At 39.2% G+C, this 23,786-nt stretch overlaps 1 protein-coding gene across 1 annotated transcript in view; it reads left to right on the top strand.

The window, feature by feature from the left end:
* TGFBI (transforming growth factor beta induced) overlaps positions 1 to 23,786 on the top strand; it is a 64,057-nt gene that overhangs the window by 24,755 nt on the left and 15,516 nt on the right. The window contains exons 3-11 of the mRNA XM_089518061.1: positions 8,731 to 8,795; positions 10,265 to 10,422; positions 11,524 to 11,688; positions 14,323 to 14,469; positions 14,587 to 14,728; positions 17,684 to 17,896; positions 18,731 to 18,868; positions 20,232 to 20,368; positions 22,016 to 22,152. Of these exons, the coding sequence (XP_089374187.1) occupies positions 8,731 to 8,795; positions 10,265 to 10,422; positions 11,524 to 11,688; positions 14,323 to 14,469; positions 14,587 to 14,728; positions 17,684 to 17,896; positions 18,731 to 18,868; positions 20,232 to 20,368; positions 22,016 to 22,152 (1,302 nt within the window). The remainder of the gene's footprint in view (positions 1 to 8,730; positions 8,796 to 10,264; positions 10,423 to 11,523; positions 11,689 to 14,322; positions 14,470 to 14,586; positions 14,729 to 17,683; positions 17,897 to 18,730; positions 18,869 to 20,231; positions 20,369 to 22,015; positions 22,153 to 23,786) is intronic.

Here is a 23,786-nt window from a genome sequence, read left to right as displayed (position 1 = left end):
TCAGGAGTTTTTCACATGGGATGAATCCCACGCAGAAACTAAATTTAAACTGAAAACAACCTGCATATGTGGGTTGTTTTTCACATGACTTTTGGGGTTAGCCTGAACAAAAAGTTCAAAAAGCCACATTTGTGGGATGTTTTTTAGATGATGTTTGTGTGAAAGAGAAATAACGCTCAAATAACCTGAACGCAAAGTCATCAAAACCAGCTCCTTTTTATCTTGTTAAATTCTGAAAGTACAAAGGAGATTTCTTTTTGGATTACTTTCATATTGTTTCTCTTTCACGCCAACGCATCTGGTACAAACAACACCCGGATTTTAAAATCCCGTTTCTGCACAGGATTTTACCAATTTGCCCTCTGTGTGATAAATTCCTCAGAGACAGTTTATCAGATCAAAACATGTGGATTTTATTACAGCAAACCCCATAAATCTGATCTGGCTGGTTGTATGTGCTTATTTTAAACATACTGCAAGTTAACTCTGGTTTTTTTGTGGTTTTTTCGGGCTATGTGGCCATGTTCCAGAAAAGTTTCTTCCTGACGTTTCACCACATAGCCCGAAAAAACCACAAAAAACTATGGATGCCAGCCATGAAAGCCTTCGACTTAACTCTGGATTGGTGAATGTTAGTGGGAGAAGGGAAGCAGTATGATCAACACAAGCAGAAACTTTCCATATGCCTCTTAATGACTGTTTTCCATCTTCAGGTCCAAATGCAATTGACTAATGAGAAAGATTTTACTTAAAGTCACACACCTAAGAAAGCAGGACACAGTGGTTAGTAGGTATTAAAGGACACAGACAAACTCCTTTGGTATGAACTCCAGCATCATTAAGATGTAAATACCTCTAGTACCTAATCAGATGTCATAAGCACAGAAGGCAGCCCTGTCAAACAGAGTACACTAGTGGTTTGTGCAGCCTGTTGACTATAGATTGTCAAAGAACTGTGTCAAATTGGCCCTTTAGGACTTCAGTGCTTTCACTGCTGTGTGTGTGGGGGGGAGGAGGAGATAATTCTGTGAACGTATGGGTCATATCTTGCCTTCCCACTAACTATAAGTTTGTGAGTAAACAAGAGCAAAGTATGTTTAGAACTTCTCACACTGTTGAACAGCTTCAGTATTAGCTCTCTCTCTTCTTAATACCTTGAACTTGAAGAAAGTGTGCAGGTCTTCAGGGGCAATATTCACAACCATCTTTCTTTTGCTATGTGCATACAGAGAGGGATACTTATAGTAATTGTGTAAGGCAGTCTGTACATTTTTCCAACTCAGTAGTATTATTTCCTTAATGGAATTTTTGTGTGTGTGTGTAAGATTTACTAATAGCAGAATTTGTTTTCCTTAATGTTGGGGTAATTTGATATGTATTCCATTTTTAGCACCTGAAACTCCTGTCCCCTTCTTCCAGTGCACCATAAATTGTCAGTCATAAAACTAATAGCTACATAGATTTAGAATGAGGGGGGAAAGGATTGTATTTAAACCTCCTCTCCCCTCCACTTGCTAGTAAACTCTTTTCAGTAGACCATTTAAATTTATTATTTCAAGCCAGATACATTAAATTGCATGTGCTGCTTTTCTGTGATTGTGAGGCTTCTATCCTGGTTTCTCTAGCCTTCTCTTCATCCATCACTGCAGAGGTGGCTGACTGCTGAGGGGATGGGGGCCAATTTTCACCCCTGCTCCCCCCCCCCCCCAAAAAAAAAAACCCCACGGGCTGTTGCCTAATACATTTAGAATTGACATCATATCACTTTTGGTTTCTTTTTCAGACAGTTTGGACTTTTTTTTAGCAGGGGGGGGGGCTTTGATCAATTGAGGTGTTGGTGGCTGTGCTGGAGCAGGGTAGAAAGAAATTACAAAGGCTTTGAGCTGTTTGAGGTGTTTATTTTAAATCTTGGGGTTGTGAGGGTTTGAGGGGAGCTTCAGGGAGCTTCAAAAGGTATGTTTTCTAACCCCAAGAGCTGCATGTGGTCCACAGGCCCCACTTTGCCCACTCTGCATTGTGGTTTACATATTCTCTGGGCACTAATGCAATACAGTCAGCCCTCCACATTTGCAGCTTTGACCTTTGCAGATTTGATTATTTGAGGATTTGATATAATAGGTCTTCCAATGCAACTCTGCTGGAAGTTGACCATCGAGTGCTCTGGAGGACCTAGAGGTTAATAGAGAAAATACTTCTCTGGCCACTTTTAGGTCCTCCTGTGTAATTCTATGGTCACATTCTGGCAGATGCTGACCATAGAGTTGTGTTGGAGGACCTAAGGATTTCTTGAGAGGTGTTTTCTCAGGTTTAAAAGAATAGTGTTTTTTTTATTTGTCATTTTTCCACTTTCACAGGGGTCCTATGCCCCTAACCCCAGCTAATGTGAAGGGACCACTGTAGTTCCTACAATGATTATTGTTTTGTGAATACACATGATCTGTAGCACTGTCTATATTTATTTTGTTTCTTTTACTCTTTTTTTGGGCAAAATTTCTGAAGGACTATGATTTGCATGCCAGAATAGTGATGAGTGACAGAGTATCTCTATTCTCATTCTTTTGAGCGCATTCCTACTGCAGTTTATTATGCTCTGCATGCAATGAATACAGTTCATTTTCTGAAGTTTTGTTTGTTTATTTGGAAGTATAGTCTGGGAGAAAAGGCCTGACCAGAACAAAACAGCTAGTAAAGGCACGGGCAGGGAAGATCAAAGATATTGCTTTCATGTATGCTTGACATATATTAGACTGGTGTCCGGGAGGGATTCAGAAGGTCATTGCTTAGTAACTCAGCCAGTACATCAGGCAAAGAGAACTTAGCCAAGGAATTGGGAAAGAGAGCCAGGGTTGATAAGAATGTAGTCCTTATGGTCTGGAGACTGTCCCGCCATTCCTCAAAAAACCCACAAACACATGAATATAGTGAGGAACCCAGTTTCAGTATGATCTGTGGAACCTGGCACAGGAGAGAACTGGGCTGAGCTAAGAGCACTATGTAGTCTGCAGTAAATCCTTCTTAAAGCCCATACTCATCACAGCTTGATTTAGGAATGTCTAGAATGAATGGAAAGCTGGTCCAAGTGTATGTCTAGCTAACAGTGACATGCTTGAGTGGGGAGCAGCAACCTCTGAATTCTCCTAGGCTACTCTTGCTGGACTTCTGCAGAAGTTTGAAAAAGACTTGTAATGCTACTATCACTACCCCTTAGTATAGTTGTCCCCCCCACATTTGTGGCCTTCACTTTTACGGATTTGATCATTCAGATTTGATTAATATGGGTACTCTAGATATCTCTAGGTCCTCCAGAGTGACTCTGCCAGAAGCTGACTATAGAGTCACACTGGAGGACTTAGAGATTCCTACAGAAAACACTTCTCTTGGCATTTGTAAGTCCTTCAGTAGTATTCTGGGGTCAGCTTCTGACAGATGTTGACCACAGAGACACATTGGAGGACCTAGCAATTCCTAGATCGGTGTTATCTCAGGTTAAAAAAAAGTTTGTTTTTTTAAAAAATCTGTTTTCCCACAGGGGTCCCGCATCCCTAACCACAGTGAATGTGGAGGGCTCACCATCTTCTTCATTACAAACAAACATGTAGCTCTAACTTTGTAGCATTGTCATGGACTAAATAAAATGGATTTAAGGACAAGATCGGCTGGAAGGACTGTCCATTAACTGCACCCATATTATGGCATAGTGCTGATGCCGGTATAATTGTTGAAGTTAACTGTGCAGTAAGTGAAAAGCCAATCAGAAGTCATAGGTGGGGCTTTGAAACATCTGTTCCATGCCTATGACACTAATGATTTCCAAGTTTTTATATTCCTACCACTGTTTTGAGAAAGTTTCATTTGCTTAGACAATAGCAGTGGTTCTGTATTGATATCATTATAGGTGCTGTTAGCCTGTGTAAAAGATCCCTGATGCATGTGCCAGAAAAAGCATTTCATTTACACTTAACATCTTTTTCTTGAACGTCTTGTAAGTAAATCTGCAGTACAGCTCACTTCTGTGGCATCCCTTACGCAGTCAGACTCAGTCACTGGAGAGTTTAGACTGCGATACTGAGTTTTGTATACATAAGGTTCCAGGCCTGTTAGTTGCAGTTCATTAACCTCCCATCTCTCTATAAATAAGCCTTTGAGAAACAACGTCATACCTTTAGAATTCTTCATGTTAAACTTTGGATAGACTTGTCTTTAATCATCTCTTCATGTTTAATTCCAATTTTTGAACTAAAATGCTGGCTAGACTGTGAGAGCATATACAGTTTTGTGTGTGTTTCTCTGTCTGCCAGTCTCTCTGTGTGTGTGTGTGTGTGTGTTGTGGCCCAGAAATACAATCAGGGAATACAAGAGAGTATTTGTGTTTCTTAATGAGAAAGTGGGGTAGCTCAGATTGAAAAGTATACTAGTGGGGGGTGTTAAGATCTCCAGGAGTCAAAGAAAGCAATTTGCTTTAGGCAAACCATTTCCCACATGGAATATATAATGTCTAGACAATCAGTCTGGATTTTCCTGTGTAATTTTTCTTGGAAACTGTGACACAAAATTTATTTGCTTCCATAGTTAAAGTGCAGGTATTTGTTTCACATGCTAACTCCTAATTACCTTGAAGGATTTTGTTTCATCCCAGAGTGTTCCCACTGTTGATTTATTGGTCCAAATCATGACATACCAAATAGCTCCCCCCCTCCCCCACACTTTTCTTTGTACCATTTCAACCAAGTTTTGGCTATAGTTGCTTCCAAACCAACTTTACATATTAAATCAGCAGTCAACACACTTTTACTTTTTATAATTTTGATACAGAGATTATATTTTGTTCTCTTCCAAAAGCCAAAAAGCCAGAAGTAAAAGAGACATGGGGAAAAAGTGTGAGCCTTTTCTTTTCTTATTAAAAAGTAAACAGTGTTCATTTGCATATGTGTGTATGTTTGTGTGTGTGTGTGTGTGTGCATGTGTGTGTATAAAATGAAGGGCAAACGTCTTTTTTTTTTTTTTACAATGATGTATAACTTGCAGCATTAATTGGCCCCCTGCTAGAATTACTTAACAGTTTTCAGACACAGAGAAAGGACAAACCACCAGCTGCTAAATGTATGAGGCAATTCATTAGTATGTATTGACCAAACCTTTAGAAAATAGCTAATTGGCTTAGCTCGTTGCATTATCTCACAGAGGTGCATTTGCTGCTTTACTGATCAAACTGCTCATAACAGACCTGAGATGTCCTCTGAGCCCATTTAAATGTGTACAAAAAATAAATAAAGCCATCTAGTGCAAGGCTATGGGCTGAAAGCTCTGTTATAGTTTGATCTGAAGAAGCAAAAAAATGTGTCTCAAGGAGAGAAGCATTATTCTAGTACTGGGGCCTGGTGAGAGAAAACTTCAAGTTGTTAAGATAATAAGCATAATGGAATTACAGTGTTATCCAAACAGTGATTAAATGTGATGAACAAGCCCAGAGGTTCCCAAAATAGCGTAATCTGCTAAGAAAACACAGTGCTAGACACAAGAGACTGTTACTAAACAGTCCTGGTTCGTCATCAAGAGAAATTCCTTATGACACCATTCAACAAAGTTCCAGAGAACTATTGAGGATTTTAGCATATATTTGGAGCCCCAAGGTTTAGAGAACTGTCCACAGTGGTAAGTCAGTTTAAGAGCAAATCCTATGACTGTGAACAGCAGAAATACTATGAGTCCCACTGTACTCCCCAGAGTTCACATCAAGGTAGGATAAGTATGCATATAAATCATGACCACAACAGTTCCTTACCTTAACACAAACCACACATAAATGGCTCCCATATGTTAGAGTGCAATTCATAATTTATCTGTACTTGTGCTGATATTCTTCTACCAGTGTAGGCAAACTGCATATCTATTCCTCTTGGGATTTCATGGGGCCATCTAGCTCAGATAGTTTGCCCCCCCGCCCCCCATGCACCTTTCTTTGTATCACTTCAGCCCAGTTTTGGCTATAGTTGCTTCCAAACCAACTTTACATATTAAATCAGCAGTCAACACACTTTTACTTCCTATAAGTTTGATACAAAGATTACAGAGACTGTATATCTTTCACAGAAGGGATTTCAGTGTTCTGCTTGACTTCTTTTCCTTCTACACGCCTTTCATAAACAAACGCTTAAGGGAAATAAATAAATAGGTACTAAATAACATGCATTGATAAATTTGTATAAAATATATCTTAGTCTGGGGTGAATTAATTGCTAGGGGTCCAATTCTATCACTTTTGCACTGCATCAGCAAAGGAGCTAGAATGCTTCTCTACTGTATAGCATCTGCTGCATCATTTGCCACCAATGAAGCTTATTTTACAGCTGTAACATTTGTCTATATTCAGCACTAAACTTAGTCTTCTGGGTAGGGGGTGGGTAGGTTTGGATACAGCCCATTTTGGTATAGAGCAGTTGTATTAATGAAATTTGTGGGGTTGTGGTTATTTCTGTTCTGCTTGATGTAGTAAACCTCTAAACAGTTTTCATTAAAAAAAATCAGGTCTAATACAATAAAAAAACAATATAAAACTGTTTTAGTATGTTTTAAAAGCATATTAAAGTATTTAAACACTAACAATGGCACAATACATACCACGCCAAAACAGCGGGCTGGAGGCGCCAGTTTTTCTTCCGGAGGGACACTGCAGCAGCCAAACCATGCAACGTTCCTCCACAGTAAAAAGAACCCAGAAAAACTGGATTCATTTTGTGGTACCCGGCGCACGTCATGAATGCGCCATTGGCGCACCAGTGATGTAAGTGATGTGCAGCGACATCTGTATGCTATGCATCGCTTACGTCATCATAGCGGCGCCCATGTGGATGGGATGCTGCCATGATGCCGCCGCCGTGGTGTGCTAAGGCTCAGGAGTGTGCAGTCTTAAAATGGGGGAAAGCTGTTTTTCCTCATTTTTTCTTCTTCCAGGTTTTCACATCTGTAGTTGAGTCTGATCCAACAAAACTCTTCTTAATTACTCAACATTTTGTAGTCTTGCTGCAAAATGAAGTGAAAACTGTAGTGTTAATTAGCTCTGCAATATGTGAAAATTCTGTAGGCATGTTTCATGTAATACCACAAGAGACTGCATTGATTCTTTCAACATCTGTTATTGTATCATGTTTGTGGTAAACTTTGTTTAAAATTGAATGTTTCAGTTTCTGCGTTGAGATCAAATATCAGTGTGTATTGGTGACTATACTGCTGGGTTTCCTGCTTATAAAAAAGTGATGTTTGTTGTTCTGTGCCTTCAAGTCGCTTCCACCTTATGGCAACCCTAATGTGAACTTATAATGGGGTTTTCTTGGCAAGTTTCTTCAGAGGGGGTTTTCTATTTGACATTTTTAAGTTGTTGCCTGTTTTATAGAACCCTTTCCTGTATTGTTATGTATTATGCTATTATTTCTTAAATTGTACAAATCTACAGCGCTATATAAATAAAGCTGCTTAATAATAATAATAATAATAATAATAATAATAATAATAATAGAGTGTCACTTGCCCAAGGTCACCCAGTGGGTTTATATGGCCTAGCTGGGATTCAAACCCTACTCTCCAGAGTCATCATCCAACTCGCAAACCCATACTCTGATGCTTGCCTGTTATTCTGGGAAGGAAGTAATGTGTAAACTAGAAATCTACACATTAACTTATTATATTCTATTATTATGACTGGGATGTCCTCTTTTCAGTAATGCCCTGGTAATAAAAATTGCCATCACTATATGTAAGCAGGTACTTCCAGTACAAATGAGTACTTTCTTCTGAGAAAATGTTTGGCTTGTTTGAACTATCTATATGATCACAGGCAAATAATACAGGCCTCATGCTAAATTTTATCATGTGAAAATGCCCAAAGTCTATGCAGAAGTCCATTTGTTTCTCCAGTTGAAGGAGGAAGGAAACTTGCATAAATATTGTGCATGTTCCCTTTCATTCATTGGGTCTTGGTTAGTTTAGACTAACAATTTAGGCCTATGTATGAATTACAATTAAATGAAGAGAACAATAGTTTCTTGGCTGAAGTGTGGTTATATTATACATTGAGATACAGTCGGCCCTCTGTATCCATGGGGTCTGCATCCACAAATCAACCATCCATGGCTTGAAAAGACTGTTTAAAATAATTTTTAAAAATTCAAAAAGCAAACCTTGATTTTGATACTTTATATAAAGGACATTATTTAACTATGCTATTGTATATAATGGGATTTGATTTTGCTGTCCACTGGTGATCTTGGAAACAAACCTCAGTGGATACCAAGGGCCTGCTGTATCACACAGTAGTACCAAGGGGACTGTGTGTTTGAATGTCACCTCATTGTTCAAATTCTCTTCATATGAAAAACTAGCATGGGAGGGTAAAGGGTTCTAACTCTAGCCTTCACTTTCCACATCTGTGTGCCAGAAGGTGTTCATTGCTCTTTCTAGCTATAGTCCTCTCTGCTATGCTGTACCTTTGAACACATTATTCAACTGTCAGATTCAGCCTTTTCTAACCTGGTTGCTTTGGCTCCAGGTAGCACAGCCAATAGTTAGGAGTAATGGGAGCTGTGGATCAGAACCTCTAGAGAACCTGCTGTTTGAGGATGGCTGGTGTAATTGGATTTGTGTCAAACTGTCATTACCTGTGTTCACTGGAATGGATATCAATTGAATTCTACCTAGTCATTTCATTTAATGTTCTGCATTTCTTTCTCATTGCAGAGTGATTGCCTATGAATGTTGTCCAGGATATGAAGAAGTTCCTGGAGAAAAAGGCTGCCCAGCTGGTAAGTAGAACATGGATAAAATCAAATCTTGCATCAACTTGGAAGGGTTGGGAGGTCTGTTTTATATAGGGATTCAGCTGATGAACCTTTCAGATGGCTTTCACTGATGATGGGTGAAAAGTCATGAGATACAAAGTCCAGACACTTTGATATGAGAAGTGACAACAACAGGTGACTTTTACACATTACATTTTGGAGATACAAAACACATCCAGTAACCAGAAACAGAAATATACCTTCACATATACAAATAGTAGCTGTTCTTCTTGACTCACTTTGCATTCTGCTATAATCATAGAGTAGAACAGCTCCTAATATTTCAGGTCTATCTTACTTCTTCCTCCTGTTTCTGACCACTGTTGGGGTGTCCGTATGATTCAGGGCATGGAACCTCCTGTATCTCTCCCCACCATAAGCAACCTGTCAAGAAATCCTGCCATGTGTTATATTCTTAATATTTCCAAGAGCCATATTTTATTTTTTGTCAATGCTTATTTGATTGATGGATAAATGGAATTTCTAAGGTAGAAGGTTGCATGGTTCTGAACACTAGGCTAAACTGGGCTTGCTCATGGCATCCACAAAGCACCCATTTGGTCAGTTACAATCCAGTCTTCTTGTTTCTTAATGACCTCTTGCGCTGATCGATGGCAGTTTTTGTTCTCTCAAAATATATCTAATATAATCTTCAGTTTCTTCCTTTTCCAAATTCCTGTTTTGTCTTCACCTCTGTCTGGAGTAGATTCCTCTCCTCTTCAATCCTTTTTTTCTTTAAAGGCTCTTCCCAAGTCCCCCATGTTATGACTCAATCTTTCATAAATTGGCTATTCATAAATCAGCTTTGCCTCATCTTTTACTCACCTTGTGCAGTATTGTCCTGCTCCTGTATTAATCCCACATTTAATAATTATATTTTAGTTTGGCTTGCCTGTTATTTTATGTGTCACAGATGCTGAGGGCCAACTGGATGTCACACATTAATGCATGGAACAATAGAGGTGATCCTGTTCCTTATTTACAAAACTACTGTTGGTAGAGGGGAAAGGAGGAATGGTGTATGAGGTGGGAGCGGTGTCCTATCCCACTTGCATATTGCCTGCTGGAAATTATCCCTGGCAGTCTCTCCCAGTCCCCAGGTAAAAGCTCGCTTGACATCTGACAGAAGAAAAGACTGGTGGGTGGATATGTTAGCATGGAAAAATGATAGATAGAGAAAGGATGAAAGGTTTCCCCGATCTGTTGTTTTTCCATTTCTGAAAGAGCTTTTAGGATGGGTGGATGGGCACACTCTAAGCTGAAGTGCAAATCTGGATCTGCACAAAACTGATCCAGCATTCATTTTTGGAAATTCTTGGGGCAATCTTTTTTATTATTATTTTGATTGGGAAATAGCAAATGTTACCATGCTGCTGCTAATACCTTGTTAAACTGAAATAAATGTTGTGTTGTTGTTGTTGTTGTTTTAACAGCATTGCCACTTTCAAACCTTTATGAGACCCTTGGAGTTGTTGGAGCCACTACTACTCAACTCTATTCTGCCAGCTCTAACCTGAGTGCTGAAATCACTGGCCCTGGAAGCTATACAATCTTTGCCCCAACCAATGAAGCCTGGGCATCATTGCCTGCTGTAAGAATAAAGAGCTTTATTTTCCCAATGTGAATGGGCTGGGGGAAAATAATGAAAAATAGGATCATTTAGCCACACAATGAGAAGTGCACAATAAGAAACAGCAGAAGCTTTTGCTACAAGGCATTGAATGGAGCCCTTGTAAGTAAAATAAGAACATCCAAACACCATGATGCCGAATTTGGGATGACTTCTTGCTATGACAAGATACACACCATTTTTGGATTCAGCATTTAAGATTATCCAGCCGGTTTAGTCAGTGGGGCTCTAATACTGTCCTTTCTGTGTCCTTCATTCAATACAATCCTGTATCAAGAGCACTGCTCCTTGGGTATATCTACAATACAGTCCTAAAGATGTTTTGTACCACTTAGCTGTCGTAGAGTCATCCTACGGGGTCCTGGGATTGTGTTTGGTGAGGTACTTACAATTATCTGTTAGAATTCTCTACTCCGTTGAACTACAATATTACAACTCTCTGGTAGAGAGAGTTAAGGGAGTTTACAGAATAAAATAAATATAAGTAAAGCCACATAAAAGCTCACAAAAAATTAAGGTTAAAATAATATTGAAATTGAAACACACATTACTTTAAAAGCATACATGTAAAAGGTATAGCACTGAAACAAAACAATACATATACAATTTTCAAATGCATGGAAAAGAAAGGTCTTCCTTTGATAACAGCAAGGCCTCCCTAGGAAGAGTTCCAAAGTCTAGGAGAAGCTACTGAGAAGGTCCTCTCCAGAGTTACTATCAAATGTGCCCAAGAAGGTGATGGGAGAATTACTTACCCTGAAGATATTAAGCATTTAGCTAGGCTTATCTGAGAAGATACAGTCCTTCAGATAGCCTGGACCATATATGACTTTATAGGTCTTAGCCAGCAATTTGAACTGTGCCTTGAACCAGACCAGCAGCTAGTGCAGATGTTGCAACAAGAAAGTTATATGTTCCCTCTAACTTCAATCCTCATAGGGAAACATCTGCAATCTAGGTAGGGAATAATTTCTCTCTTTCTATCATGCTGTGGCAGATAGAGCCAATTATAAAATTGCATTGACCTATCATTTGAATTGGACTAATTGGATTTCTTCTTAGGAAATGTTGGATTCTTTGGTGAGTAATGTTAATATTGAGCTGCTAAATGCTCTCCGCTACCACATGGTGAATAAGCGAGTCCTAACTGAAGAGTTGAAACATGGAACATCTCTCCCTTCAATGTATCAGAATATTGATATCCAGATTCATCATTATCCAAATGGAGTGAGTATCTGGTAAAGCTACAAATACAACTGAAGCTAGGTGTTTCCTTGCCATAATGCCAAACATATACGGCAAATGCAGTCAATGTTTGTTACTGAGAAGGCTTGTCTACACCTTCCAAAATATATCCCCAGAGTATATTGACCCTGAATTTGCCCCTTACCAGCTTTGCAGTGGTTATGATGCTTTCATTCACATACTCTCGAGCCGCCCACAGGTGCATCACTCTGAGGCCCCCTGTATTAACAATATTGAGTGCCTTGGTCTAACTTCAGAGCAACATGCCTGCAGCGATGGTGGCAGTGGGCAGCTTGGGACCATGTGAGTGAAGGCAGCCACCATCATCACCACAAGGAGACGAGAAAACCGACAGCAAAAGTTAAGTAAATGGAAACCTCAAATTGGGTCCAGGTATCACGTAAACAACCTGGGCCCAATTTAGAGTTTTGGAGCTGTGTGCCCTGGTGGTGCAGTGGTTAAATGTCTGTACTGCAGCCACTCATTCAAAACTATAAGGTTGCGAGTTCAATACCAGCAAAAGGGCCCAAGCTCGACTCAGGCTTGCATCCTTCCAAGGAGGTCGCTAAAATGAGTACCCAGATCGTTGGGGGCAATTAGCTAACAGTTGTAAACTGCTTAGACACTGCTAGTTCAGTATGAAGTGGTATATAAATGAAGCTGTTTGTTTTGGGGTAGATACCACATAACCAGCCTAGGATGAATTTGGGATGCAGAGTTAATGTAGACAAGCCAGATGAGTTGGTTAACAGAATTAATGTTTTCACCATATATTAATGCCAACAATATTAATGCTTTTCCCAGTGTGGGGATGGTAGTGATGGTGACCAGAGATTTAAGGCTAGTCCACATTATGTCATTGCATGGAACATGCAAACGTTCTTCCAAGTAGCTATCACGTGACAATTGTCATGCATAGAGAAGTCCATAGGTGTTGTAAGATACTGCAGATGGTTTTTCACTCTAGCATGGATCCCAAGAACCACAAGCAAAACAAACTCACAGAATCAGACTTTTAATGTCTGTTCCTCCCCTGAAGCCTCCCACAGAGAATCCTCCTCAGCAGCATAGAATAGGAAATAAGGGAAATTGGCCAAAAGAGAGCAGAGCTTTCTTTGAGGAATGCACTGCTGATTATTTGGCTGATTCTGCCTTCACACCTGTCACTGTAGCTTGTTCTCCAATGCCTTGAACTTTAGTATCCCACACCCAGGCATCCAGGGATCATACCTATGATGCTACATTGCTATGAGGTACTGGGATGTAAGTGTGCACAAGCTTTCTGTCTGTACTATACTAAAAGAGCAGTGATATTTATCCTTTTGGCATACATTTTTATTCAGATATAAGGAGGGCCTTGGTTCATAATGTGGAATGCATAGCCTTCTAGAGTAGGTGAACTGCAACTTCCATCAGTCCTAGCCAACATATGGAGGATGAGACTTGCAGTCCATTAAGATCCTCAGCCTTGCTGTAGAGCTACATGGGTAGATGCAGTGTTGATTGTATGAAAGAATAGTAGTGAATTGTAGAATCACATTCCCCAAGACTATGTAAGATAAAATGTACAATCCCACCAAATATTTCTATAGAAATATAGAAGAGCCGGTACATGAGAAATGGGTCTTTTGATTCTATTCTTCAACTAGCTTTTGTGGAGTGTTTGGAGTGCCCCTTGTGTTTCATTGGTAGATTTGTTTAAAATTCAAGCTGGGAAGACTCCAAAGTCATACTATTCTTGGACAGCTGCTGTCAGAGCTCCCTAGGTGGTGGTCATACACCCTTTGCATTATACAGAACATAAACATAGCTGTCAAATTACACTTGAGTGACTATAGATGTCTTTACTGAGGATCAGGAGGAAGATACGGTTGTTGGACTGCAACTCTAATCAGCTTTAGCCAGCATAGCCAATGATGGAACATAACCAGAGTTGTACTTCTACAAAGGTTGGAGAGCCCTATGTCCCTTACCCCAATGTAGTGGGCTCTTGGTATCTGCTCGGGTTTGGTTCCAGAACATCCTGAGGATACCAAAATCCATGGATGCTCTAGGCCCATTATATACAGTAGCATAGTAAAATTATGACCCTTATATAAAATGGTAAATCAGGGTTTGATTTTGGAATTAATAGGTTTTTGGAATATTTTCAAGCTGTGAATGGTTGAGTCTGTGGATAAAGAATCCATGGATATGGAGGGTCGAGTGTATATGGGTGAATGTAGCATTGATTGTATCTGAAGAAACAACAGTGAATAATATTGTCAACCAGCCTTTGTAGTGGATTCAGCATGCTGTATTTTGTACTTTGTTGTTTGCATTTGATGTGTTTATTAGTGATATTATTTTTGAAAACAAATCCATCGGTTATTTTGTTTATTTATATATCAAAACTGGTGATCAGCATTTCACATCAGCAGGGTTCTTTGAAAGGCTTTCATTCCACTCACTCTTAAGAACTGAGCCTTCATTTATTGAGGATACAGGAGCAAAATGAAGCATCCACTAAACTGTAATTCTTCAAACAAATAAACACTGTATTATCACATCAACATTTTTCATGTCTACATTATATTAACTGTAGGTTTTGATATCACTGATTCTTGTTTTCTCCAGATTGTAACAGTGAACTGTGCTAGATTATTGAAGGCTGACCATCATGCCACCAATGGAGTTGTCCATCTGATAGACAAAGTCATTTCCACAACAACAAATAATATCCTGCAGATTGTTGAGATTGAAGAAAGTCTAGAAACCCTTAGGGTAAGCCCATTTCTTCTGATGCCAATTTAAAGTAGTCTACTTTCTTGGAAATCTACTTAATTTGTAGCTTCACAGGATTCATTCTAACTTGCTTATTTCTTTTGTGTTTCTTTAAAGGCTGCTGTGGCAGCAGCTGGTTTGAACAACCTTTTAGAAAATGAAGGCCAGTTTACATTGTTAGCTCCAACCAATGAAGCCTTTGAGAAGATTCCACAAGAAACTCTAAATAGGATCCTGGGAGACCCAGAAGCTTTAAAAGGTAAACAGTCATCTTCAGGGACCTAAGGCAAAGGGGAAGCTTAAGTCCCCCCTCCCCCCACCCACACAAAAACGCTAGGCAGAGGAAGGATGAAGACATTCCCTCCCATGATCAAGCACAAATAGTTAAAACTAACAAGACTCTAGTGTTGCTGATCCCACCAAGCAGTTACTAGTCAAAAGTGTTTATAACCATCTTTGCATCAATTAACAGGTCTTATATATTCCCCCTGTTCCTCTGTATATTATTTTTATGCTTTAAACAATGTTATTATATTTTATTTATTGTTTTGTCAGTGTCCTCCTAGGAATAATGTTGCTAACTGCTGTATTTGAGCCCTGGTGGTGCAGTGGTTAAATGTACTGCAGCCACTCACTCTGTACTGCAGCCACTCACTCAAAACCATAAGGTTGCGAGTTCAATACCAGCAAAAGGGCTCAAGCTCGACTCCAGCTTGCATTCTTCCAAGGAGGTCACTAAAATGAGTACCCAGGTTGTTGTGGGCAATTAGCTTACAGTTGTATACTGCTTAGACACTGTTAGTTCAGTATGAAGCGGTATATGAATGAAGCTGTTTGTTTGTTTGTTGTTATTCATTATATTCTGCAATTATTTTATATATTTTGCAAGTGTGCAAAATTCGTAATGGTTTGCCTGCTGGTTTTGAGCTCCCCTCCCACCCCATACTTTTAAAAATTGTCCTGTGGACTCTGGTCTGGTTTGGCCACATAGTACCTGGGCATCATTAGCAGATAGGCATTGGAGAATGGTTTTATCATTTTGCCCCATCTACCACAGGAATGTGGCCTCCACAAACTTAACTGAACCTGAATGTAGACTTTGAAAGAGATAATATGAAATTACAAAAATTTTGCCCACTCTGCATTACACAGTTATATCAACTCATAGCTCTTTAATTGTTAATGGCTCCATCCAGAGGAATAATGGGCTTTGCACTTTGCATTATAGTGCTCCTCTATATTAGAGTTTACAAAGGAGCGTGCTTATTGATGTAACTCTTATAAATTATGGTTTGGTGCAGTGGGTAGGGAAACACTAAAGAAGAGGGCTGCTCTTACTAGTTCTTGCTAGTTCAGAAAGAGAGGGAGAGCTAGAAAGGAGAGGAGCTGCAGATGCTAAGGATAAGAATTAGATCCTTTTACCCTTCCATAAAGGCTTTAATGTTTGCATCCAAGATTGCTTGCTATACTACTAAGCATCACATATAGAACATTTCTACAATCAGGTCCTGCACTAGCCTGTCATTGGATGCATGAAACGTTTAGGACGTTCAATAGGTGTTCAATTTAATATATGATTTGTTATATTGTTATTCTTTAAACATATTTTGGACATAATTTATTTGCAATATTCATTTACATTTGCCCCATAGAACCCCCAAAGAGCATATCTGTACTGCAGAATTAAAGTGATTTAATCCTCAATACCTTCTAAGTACTTCAGCAAACTACAGATCTCATGATGGGTGATGATAATTAATTTGTTGTGAAACTGATACATCTGTGTAGACACATACCATTAGAACTAGGAAGAGCAACCACTAAGATGGCTCACGCTTTGTTTTCTCTCAAGGTCCTTTAAGAGCTGAAAACAGACAGGCCCTGTTCCCCATTATAGTATGCTTAGTTGCAGGACCTACTGCAGTGGCAGTGACCTTTCCCTGCGGATTTACTTGATATTTCCTTCATGGCAGGAACACAGAACCATGAAAGATGCTTTGTCAGCAATGAGTCATTAGTCAGAAGGCAGAAAAGGAACCAAGATGTGTGGAGAGGCAGATGAGCAATAGCAAACTGGTCAGCATTTTTCATGGGGAACTAGATGAACAATAGCATATGGTTCAGCACTTTGAACGGTATACTAGAAGAACACAAGTCTGGGCCAGAGCATGGTAAAGGTATGCTTTTGGACTATGGCTAGCAGAATCCCCCAGCCTGTGCTGACTGGGGATTCTAGGAGCTATAGTTTAAAAAGTAATTTTTCTTAGCTTTACTTTGATTTATACAACTTATACAAATACAATACAGATTTTTTAAAATATTCATTTGCTTTCAAGGGGAAAAAGCTACAATTACAATTAGAGTGGGTGTCCATGCTTTTAAATAAGAAGCAGAGCTAGCATGGTGTGGTTTGAGCATTGGGGTATACCTATGGAGACTGGGGTTCAAGTCCCCACTCAGCCACAGAAACCCACTAGGTGATCTTGATCACACTTTCTCAGTCTCAGAGAAAGGCAAAGGCAAACCTTCTCTGAAAAAATCTTGCCGTGAAAACCCTGTAATAGATTTGCCATAGGTTCATCATAAGTCAGAAACAACTTGAAGGCATGCAACAACAAAATCCATATTGGTAGGGCCTTGAATTAACAGGAGAAATAAAAGTTTGACAAAGAAAACTTAACCTTGTGAAAAACACGGGTTTGTTTTCACAAATTAGTGCCCCAACCATACTTTTTGGTGTGTGTGTGTGTGTTTTTTTTTTTTTTTTTTTGAAACAATAAGAAAATTTTGCACATAGCTAAAGAATACTGGGTTTTGTGCTCATCTTGTGACAGATGTTCCCAACCTTTGATCTTCCAGGTGTTTTGGACTTCAAATTCCAGCAGCCCCAGCCAGCTTGGCAAACAGTCAAGAATTCTTGGAACTGAAGTCCAAAACATCTGGATGACCAAAGAGTGGGAGCTACTGCCATATGACACTGGGAGGAAAGGAATGGGCCAGAAGATCAATAGTAACTTTTTACCTTATGTCCAGCTGCTAACATTTTGATGCTTATGTGGGCTGTGAAGATCTCCTTTACCAATCTGTTCCTGTTACAGCAAGATGTAAATAAATTCTTGGGGAGGAGGGCCAGAGTACTCTTTTCAATCCATGTTCCCCTGAGATAATTTCCAAGCTGCTTGATAAATGCGTATCCTGTTTTGTTCCCATATAGACCTGTTGAACAACCACATCTTAAAATCAGCCATGTGTGCTGAAGCTATTATTGCGGGCTTATCCATGGAAACATTGGATGGCAACATGTTGGAAATTGGCTGTAATGGTGATGAGCTGACCCTCAATGGGAGGCCCATTATTGCTAACAAGGATGTCATAGCCACCAACGGTGTGATACATTTTGTCAATGAACTACTTATCCCAGATTCAGGTAAAACTTTCCTCTCTCCCATTATTCCTGTCCCTCAAAATGAGGCATGTCATAACCACTTGCCAATGTCTTAATCACCCTGAACTGGTTTATTTTCTTAGAGCATGGGAGAACAGATTGTAGCATCATTCAGACACTTAAAGTCAATGTATGAAGAGGAAAACAAGGGTAGGCAGGTCCCACAGCATCTCTGTCCTTGTGGAGGAATATTCAGAATTTCTTGTATTCATTACGAGGGATCTACTGGAACAACAAACGTGCCAAGATGCAGTGGTGCAATTTGAATTCCTTCATTTGTTTGAATGCATGTAGATGATGAATGTGCAAAGTTCTGAAGGTTTCTTTGTGGGAGGAGATTTGGGGGCTGGGTAGTCAGAGACTGCAATTTTGCAAAGCTCTTGAACTAAAGTTCCTAAACCCTTTCCTTTTCCATTATTTATTTTGCATGCCTGAAAGGAGCTAATTGGCCCCAAACCTAAGTTCCAGTATCCAGGTCATTCATTGTTTTCCTTTCTAATCCCAAGTTATCTAAGACCCCATCTGCCAAAGGAAATAACAGAAGAAGGTTATATATTTCTGGTTTTTAACAGGAAAATATATCTAACATTAGGTTTAATTTCAAAAGCAACATGGAAGCTTAATTTCAAAAACATCTTGTTGTAATATTAACTTAGAATACTTTTTCTTAAAATATGCTGTGTATGGCATTGAAAATATGTTTTTAACAACATCTTTTAGTTTTAGAAGCTTTGAAAATTTATGACATTTCTTGAACAACGATTAATAATTGTGGAATAAAGACACTCTTTTTTCCTTTTCTTTTGTAAATTGAAGCTAAAACTTTGTTGGAATTGGGCAAGGAGTCCGATGTTTCAACATCTATTGAACTTTTTCAACAAGCCGGTCTTGGTTCACATCTCACTGGAAATGAACGACTTACACTTCTGGTGCCCATCAACTCTTTCTACAAAGGTAAGCACTGGAACTCTTATATAAAGCCATCTGCTTACCATTAGAGTATGAATTATTATAGAATTAAAACCATTCAAAAGAAATGGATTCAGGGGACTAAAGATAAAAATCAATAAGGCAACACTTTATTAAAAGCCCTTGAAACAGAAAAGTTTTCACCTGCTAAGAGAAGGACAACAAAAAGGGAGCTATCCTTGCCTGCCTAGGAAGGGAGTTCCAACCTGTGAGCAGCCACCAAGAAGGACTAGTCCTCTGTTCCCACCAGTCTTGCCTGAGTAGGCGGCATGACTAAGAGGTGGATCTTCCTCAAAGATCTCAAAGCTGGAGCAGGCTCATATGGGATTATAGTCTTCCATATACTCTTCAGCTGAGTACTAGAAGTCCTTTTTAATTAGTAGGGTTGCCTGTTAAGGTCATACCCTTCATTTTCTCATGCCTGCTCATGTAATAATAAATGCAGAAGGAAAATAAGGGAAGAGAGGCTTTATCTTTTTACAATAAATAGCTTTTATTTCTTGCTTCTTGATCATCTGTTTTCTACTTTTATTTTAGAAATAAGAAAATTTAATTTAAAAGAATAGTGAATGGTTTATGTGCTGTCCTAAGCAGAAACTCATGTGTAGTTACATCAGCATTTGCCAGAACCTTTTGATTATGTGGACTCTAATGCATCAAAACTTTCACCAGAATAAAATTGCTGGTCTTTAAAGTTTTCTAGATTGTGTTTGTTTATTTGTTTTGCTTTTATAACAGAATATCTGAATAGTTGTTTTCTTCTTCCTTTTATTTTCTGGAGTAATTGTTACTCATTGATACTAATGTAGGGGGAGGTAGGAGAGGTTACTTGTAGAGGACCAATAATGACCATGCTGTTGAGGTATGGGCTATGAAACAGATGGTGTGTACTGCACAAAAATATATTCTTTAAAAAATGTTGAGTGGAGCAAGATTTCCTCCTCTCCTTCCATTTTGAAGTTAATTCAAGTGCAGGTACTTTGGGAATTTGGAGTGGGTTTAAGTCAGTGTATGCAGTAATCAGGGAAGGTAGAACTAGGGAGTGCATTCTCTTGGAAATGTAAACCCTTTTGTTGTCATTTTTAGTTCTGGAAAATATCAGAGTGATGGATGAGGACAATACCAACATGAATCACGATTTTCCATCAGTAAGGAAAATTGTTTATATAGGCATCTCTTCATGAGTTGTTGACACTGAATTTGTTCCTTACAGAGACTGTTTCCACTGCAAAAAGGAAGCAATTGCCAGCACTTGTATACTTTCCAACAAGATTCTAGGGTGCAAGCAACAGAAGATCTAATTGGACTGATGTCCATTTATGAACCTTGATTTTGTTTCACTCTGCAGGTCAGACTCCTTCTGCAGATCGGAACTTGCTCCGGGATCACATCATTAAAGAGCAGCTTTCTTCGAAGTACCTCTTTCATGGGCAAAAGCTAGAAACTCTGAGTGGCAAAGAACTGAGAGTATTTGTATACCGCAATGTACGTTTACATTTAATTATAACTTCCAGTTCCACATTTGGAGATAGAAATACACATATCCTAAAGTATAGGTGATCCTTCACAGATAAGCTTCCTTAAAAGAAGCGTGTGGAATTTTGTGCATTGGTATGTCAACCTGTCTATCATGTTCAGATCCCAGGCACTTAGAGGAGTATATACATGTTTATTACATTTTTATCATCATAGCAACTCTGTGAAGTTATATCACATAGGGACTTCATGGCAAAGCAAGGATTTTGAACACAGGCTGTGCCATTCCAGAGTCCTTACTTGAGCTACTGTACAACTCTGGCTCTGTTTCTCCTTCAAAGTAGATGACCAGCCTGGACTCTTCTGTTGAATACATTTTCACTGAATTAATTGTATCAAAACTGCTTTCAAAATCACTGGATCAATATTTAGTATCAGAGTTCAGTAAGCCAACAAGAAACCATGCTCATTATGGCTTGTGACTGGCTAATGTGCCATATTTTGTTTTCTGAGGTGGTGGTGGTGCGGTTGGAACATTGGACTATGACTGGAGAGCAGGGTTTGAATCTGCTGGTTCATGAAAACCCACAGGGTGACCTTGGGCAAGTCACAGTCTTTCAGCTTCAGAGGATGGCTATGGCAAACCCCTCTGAAGAAACCTGCCAAGAAAACCCTGTGCTAGGTTTGCCTTAGGGTCACCATGAATCAGAAATGGCTTGATGACAAGCAACACCACAAATGTTACCATTATGTGTTCATGTAGCTTATGAGAATCTCATTGTTTTTTTCAAAATTTTATTTTTCCAAAATTATGATGATGATGTTGATAATAATAATAATAATGTTTATTTATATTTCCCGCCTCTCCCATGGATTGAGGTGGGATTACATCATTAAAATGATATATAGTACAAAACAGTAATACTGTACTGAATTCACCAACATTCCTATTAGTTCTCTAAAATAGCAATTCAACAATTAGCCAACAATCATAGTCAAGAAGATAAGCTCACCGGAAGAGATCCATCTTGGGTGCCTTCTTAAAGGCCTCTAAGGTAGTGATAAGACGGATCTCATTCCCTAATTTTGGGACCCCGGCAGTGAACGCCCTATGGGAGGTTGTCATTAACCTGGTATTATGATGTTCTAATAAAAACTTCCCAGCTGTTCTAACAGTGCGGGGCAGATTATATAGGGAGAGGCGTTCCCGCAAGTAACTCAGACTCGAGCCATGTAGGGCTTTAAAGGTAATAACTAATACTTTGTACTGCACCCGGAAGCTAATTGGCAGCCAGTGAAGAGATTTCAATACTAATGTTGTATTTTGTAGAATTAATAAAAAACGATTAGAATTAATTTACATCATTAAAAATCCAGGTATAATCATCAATATCATATACTGATTAAATTAAGTTCAATAGATTTCTTACTGTAGATAGAAGAGTTCAAGCTCACTGCAAAGGTGGTTCCTTCCTCCTTCTGTTCAGCCCTTTCTCCCAGTCTCCCACAGATTGGAGAACATCTTCAAAATTGATCATCCAGTCTAGCAGAGGTGCAGATAATTGGGAAAATGGGTTGAAATTGGTGCCTGCATTGCATGTCAATAATCCTTTCAGACTTTCATGACCTTTTTTAAAAATGCAATTCTTCTTGTAGAATCTCTGTATTGAAAATGCCTGCATTGCTGCTCATGACAAGAGAGGGAGATTTGGCACCTTATTTGCTGTTGACAAGATAGTGACTCCCCCAGTTGGAACTGTGATGGATGTGCTCAAAGCAGATGATCGTTTCAGGTATTCTTTTTAGTTCTTACTGCCTGTGGAGTGGGATGGATAGTTTAGCAGTTTTGCTTTAGTAAGAACATATTTGTTAAAACTAATTTTGTTATACATATTTAATCAAATGTCTGTGGTTGGCATCCTGTTTAGTCAGTTACTGTGTCCTCACTTTGCTTTGTATTTTCATTTGTGATCATGGCACTAAAGATAGAGTGCACTGAGTGAGAAGGGCTAGTGGTCTCAGATTCAGGCAGCTTCCTATGTCCCTTTCACATATTAAAAAGAAAGGCCAAGATCATACATGGTCAAGCATAGCATAAGAGTTCTACTGTGGTTTCCCTGTCCCTAGCCCTAGGACTCACCATTATACAGTGGTACCTCGGGATACGAAATACCCAGGTTACGAAATTTTCGGGATACGAAAAAATCCCATAGGGAATTATTGTTCCGGGTTACGAATGTTTTTTCGGGTTACGAAAAAACTTTTGGTGCTTTTTTCGGCTTTTTCGCACCAAATCGCGGCTTTTCCCCATTAGCGCCTATGGGTTTTTCGGCTTACGAAGCCTTTCGGGTTACGAAAGCGGCCGCGGAACGAATTACTTTCGTAACCCGAGGCACCACTGTACTATGATAGCCACTGGTGACCATTCCATGGCTTGTGGGAAGTAAGGGTGGAGGGGAGATTGAAGAACACTGAGGATATTTGCCAAGTTCTACTAGGGTCCTTCAGAATTCTCAGCAGATGATAGCAGTATCTGGCTATGGGAACAATTCCCTCTGCTGTCTACCAGCAACAGAATGGTTGTTGCAGTATTGCAGTAACACAGTGAATCCTTGGAGTCTTTGGAATACCAACCCCCACAATGACAAGAGAAAAAAAACATGCAAGTGTAAAGTAGAATTATGCCAGCATATGTCACTGCCCTCAAAGTCCAATAGAATTCTTATGGAGGAACCCCTTTTCAGATGGAAATATGTGTGACTTCCCTTACAAGTAAGGTCAGCTGCTCATTCATATGGTTGAGACACTTAACGTTTTGTCTTGGGGAAAACATTGAGAGTTTCTTAGACAGAGTTAACATTTTGAAGCCTCCCCCTCCCCCCAAAAAACTTTATTTTTTCTTGATTACCAGATTTAAAAAGTTGCTTCACCTGAAAGTCTAAGGAAGAGTCTAAGGTGTGGTTTAAGGAAGAGTCTAAAGGTGTAAAAATGCAATGTGAAAAGAAGAACTCCAGAGCCTAGGAATTCAGAAGATGAATGCAATGATATATAATTCTCTGTACTATGGCTGTCTGTGTTAGTGAGAAGTTTAAACTGAATATTTAATTCTTCCATAATGAATAAATAAACAAAACATTTATATTCTAGGTTTTTCAGGGAAACCCTGCCTCAGTGGCATAATACATCTAAATTTTATTCAACCACATACCCTAAAGGCACCAGATCCTGTCTGATCTTGGAAGTTAAGCAAGGTCAGCCCTGGAAGAATTCCAACAAATATCAAGTGCTATGGGCTATATTTTAGGGAAAGGAGATGACTATATTTTAGGGAAAGGAATATTTCAGTATTCCTTGCCTAAGAACCCTATGAAATTAATGGGGTCACCATAATAGCTGATTTGAAGGCACATACTCCTAGTGAAAATTT

The sequence above is a fragment of the Sceloporus occidentalis genome, unplaced genomic scaffold (assembly GCF_023333645.1).
Source record: "Sceloporus occidentalis isolate IW3139 unplaced genomic scaffold, rSceOcc1.0.p SCAF_1, whole genome shotgun sequence".
NCBI classification, from domain to species: Eukaryota; Metazoa; Chordata; class Lepidosauria; order Squamata; family Phrynosomatidae; genus Sceloporus; species Sceloporus occidentalis.
Note: the sequence above shows the minus strand (reverse complement) of the source record. Positions and strands in the feature narration are given on the sequence as shown.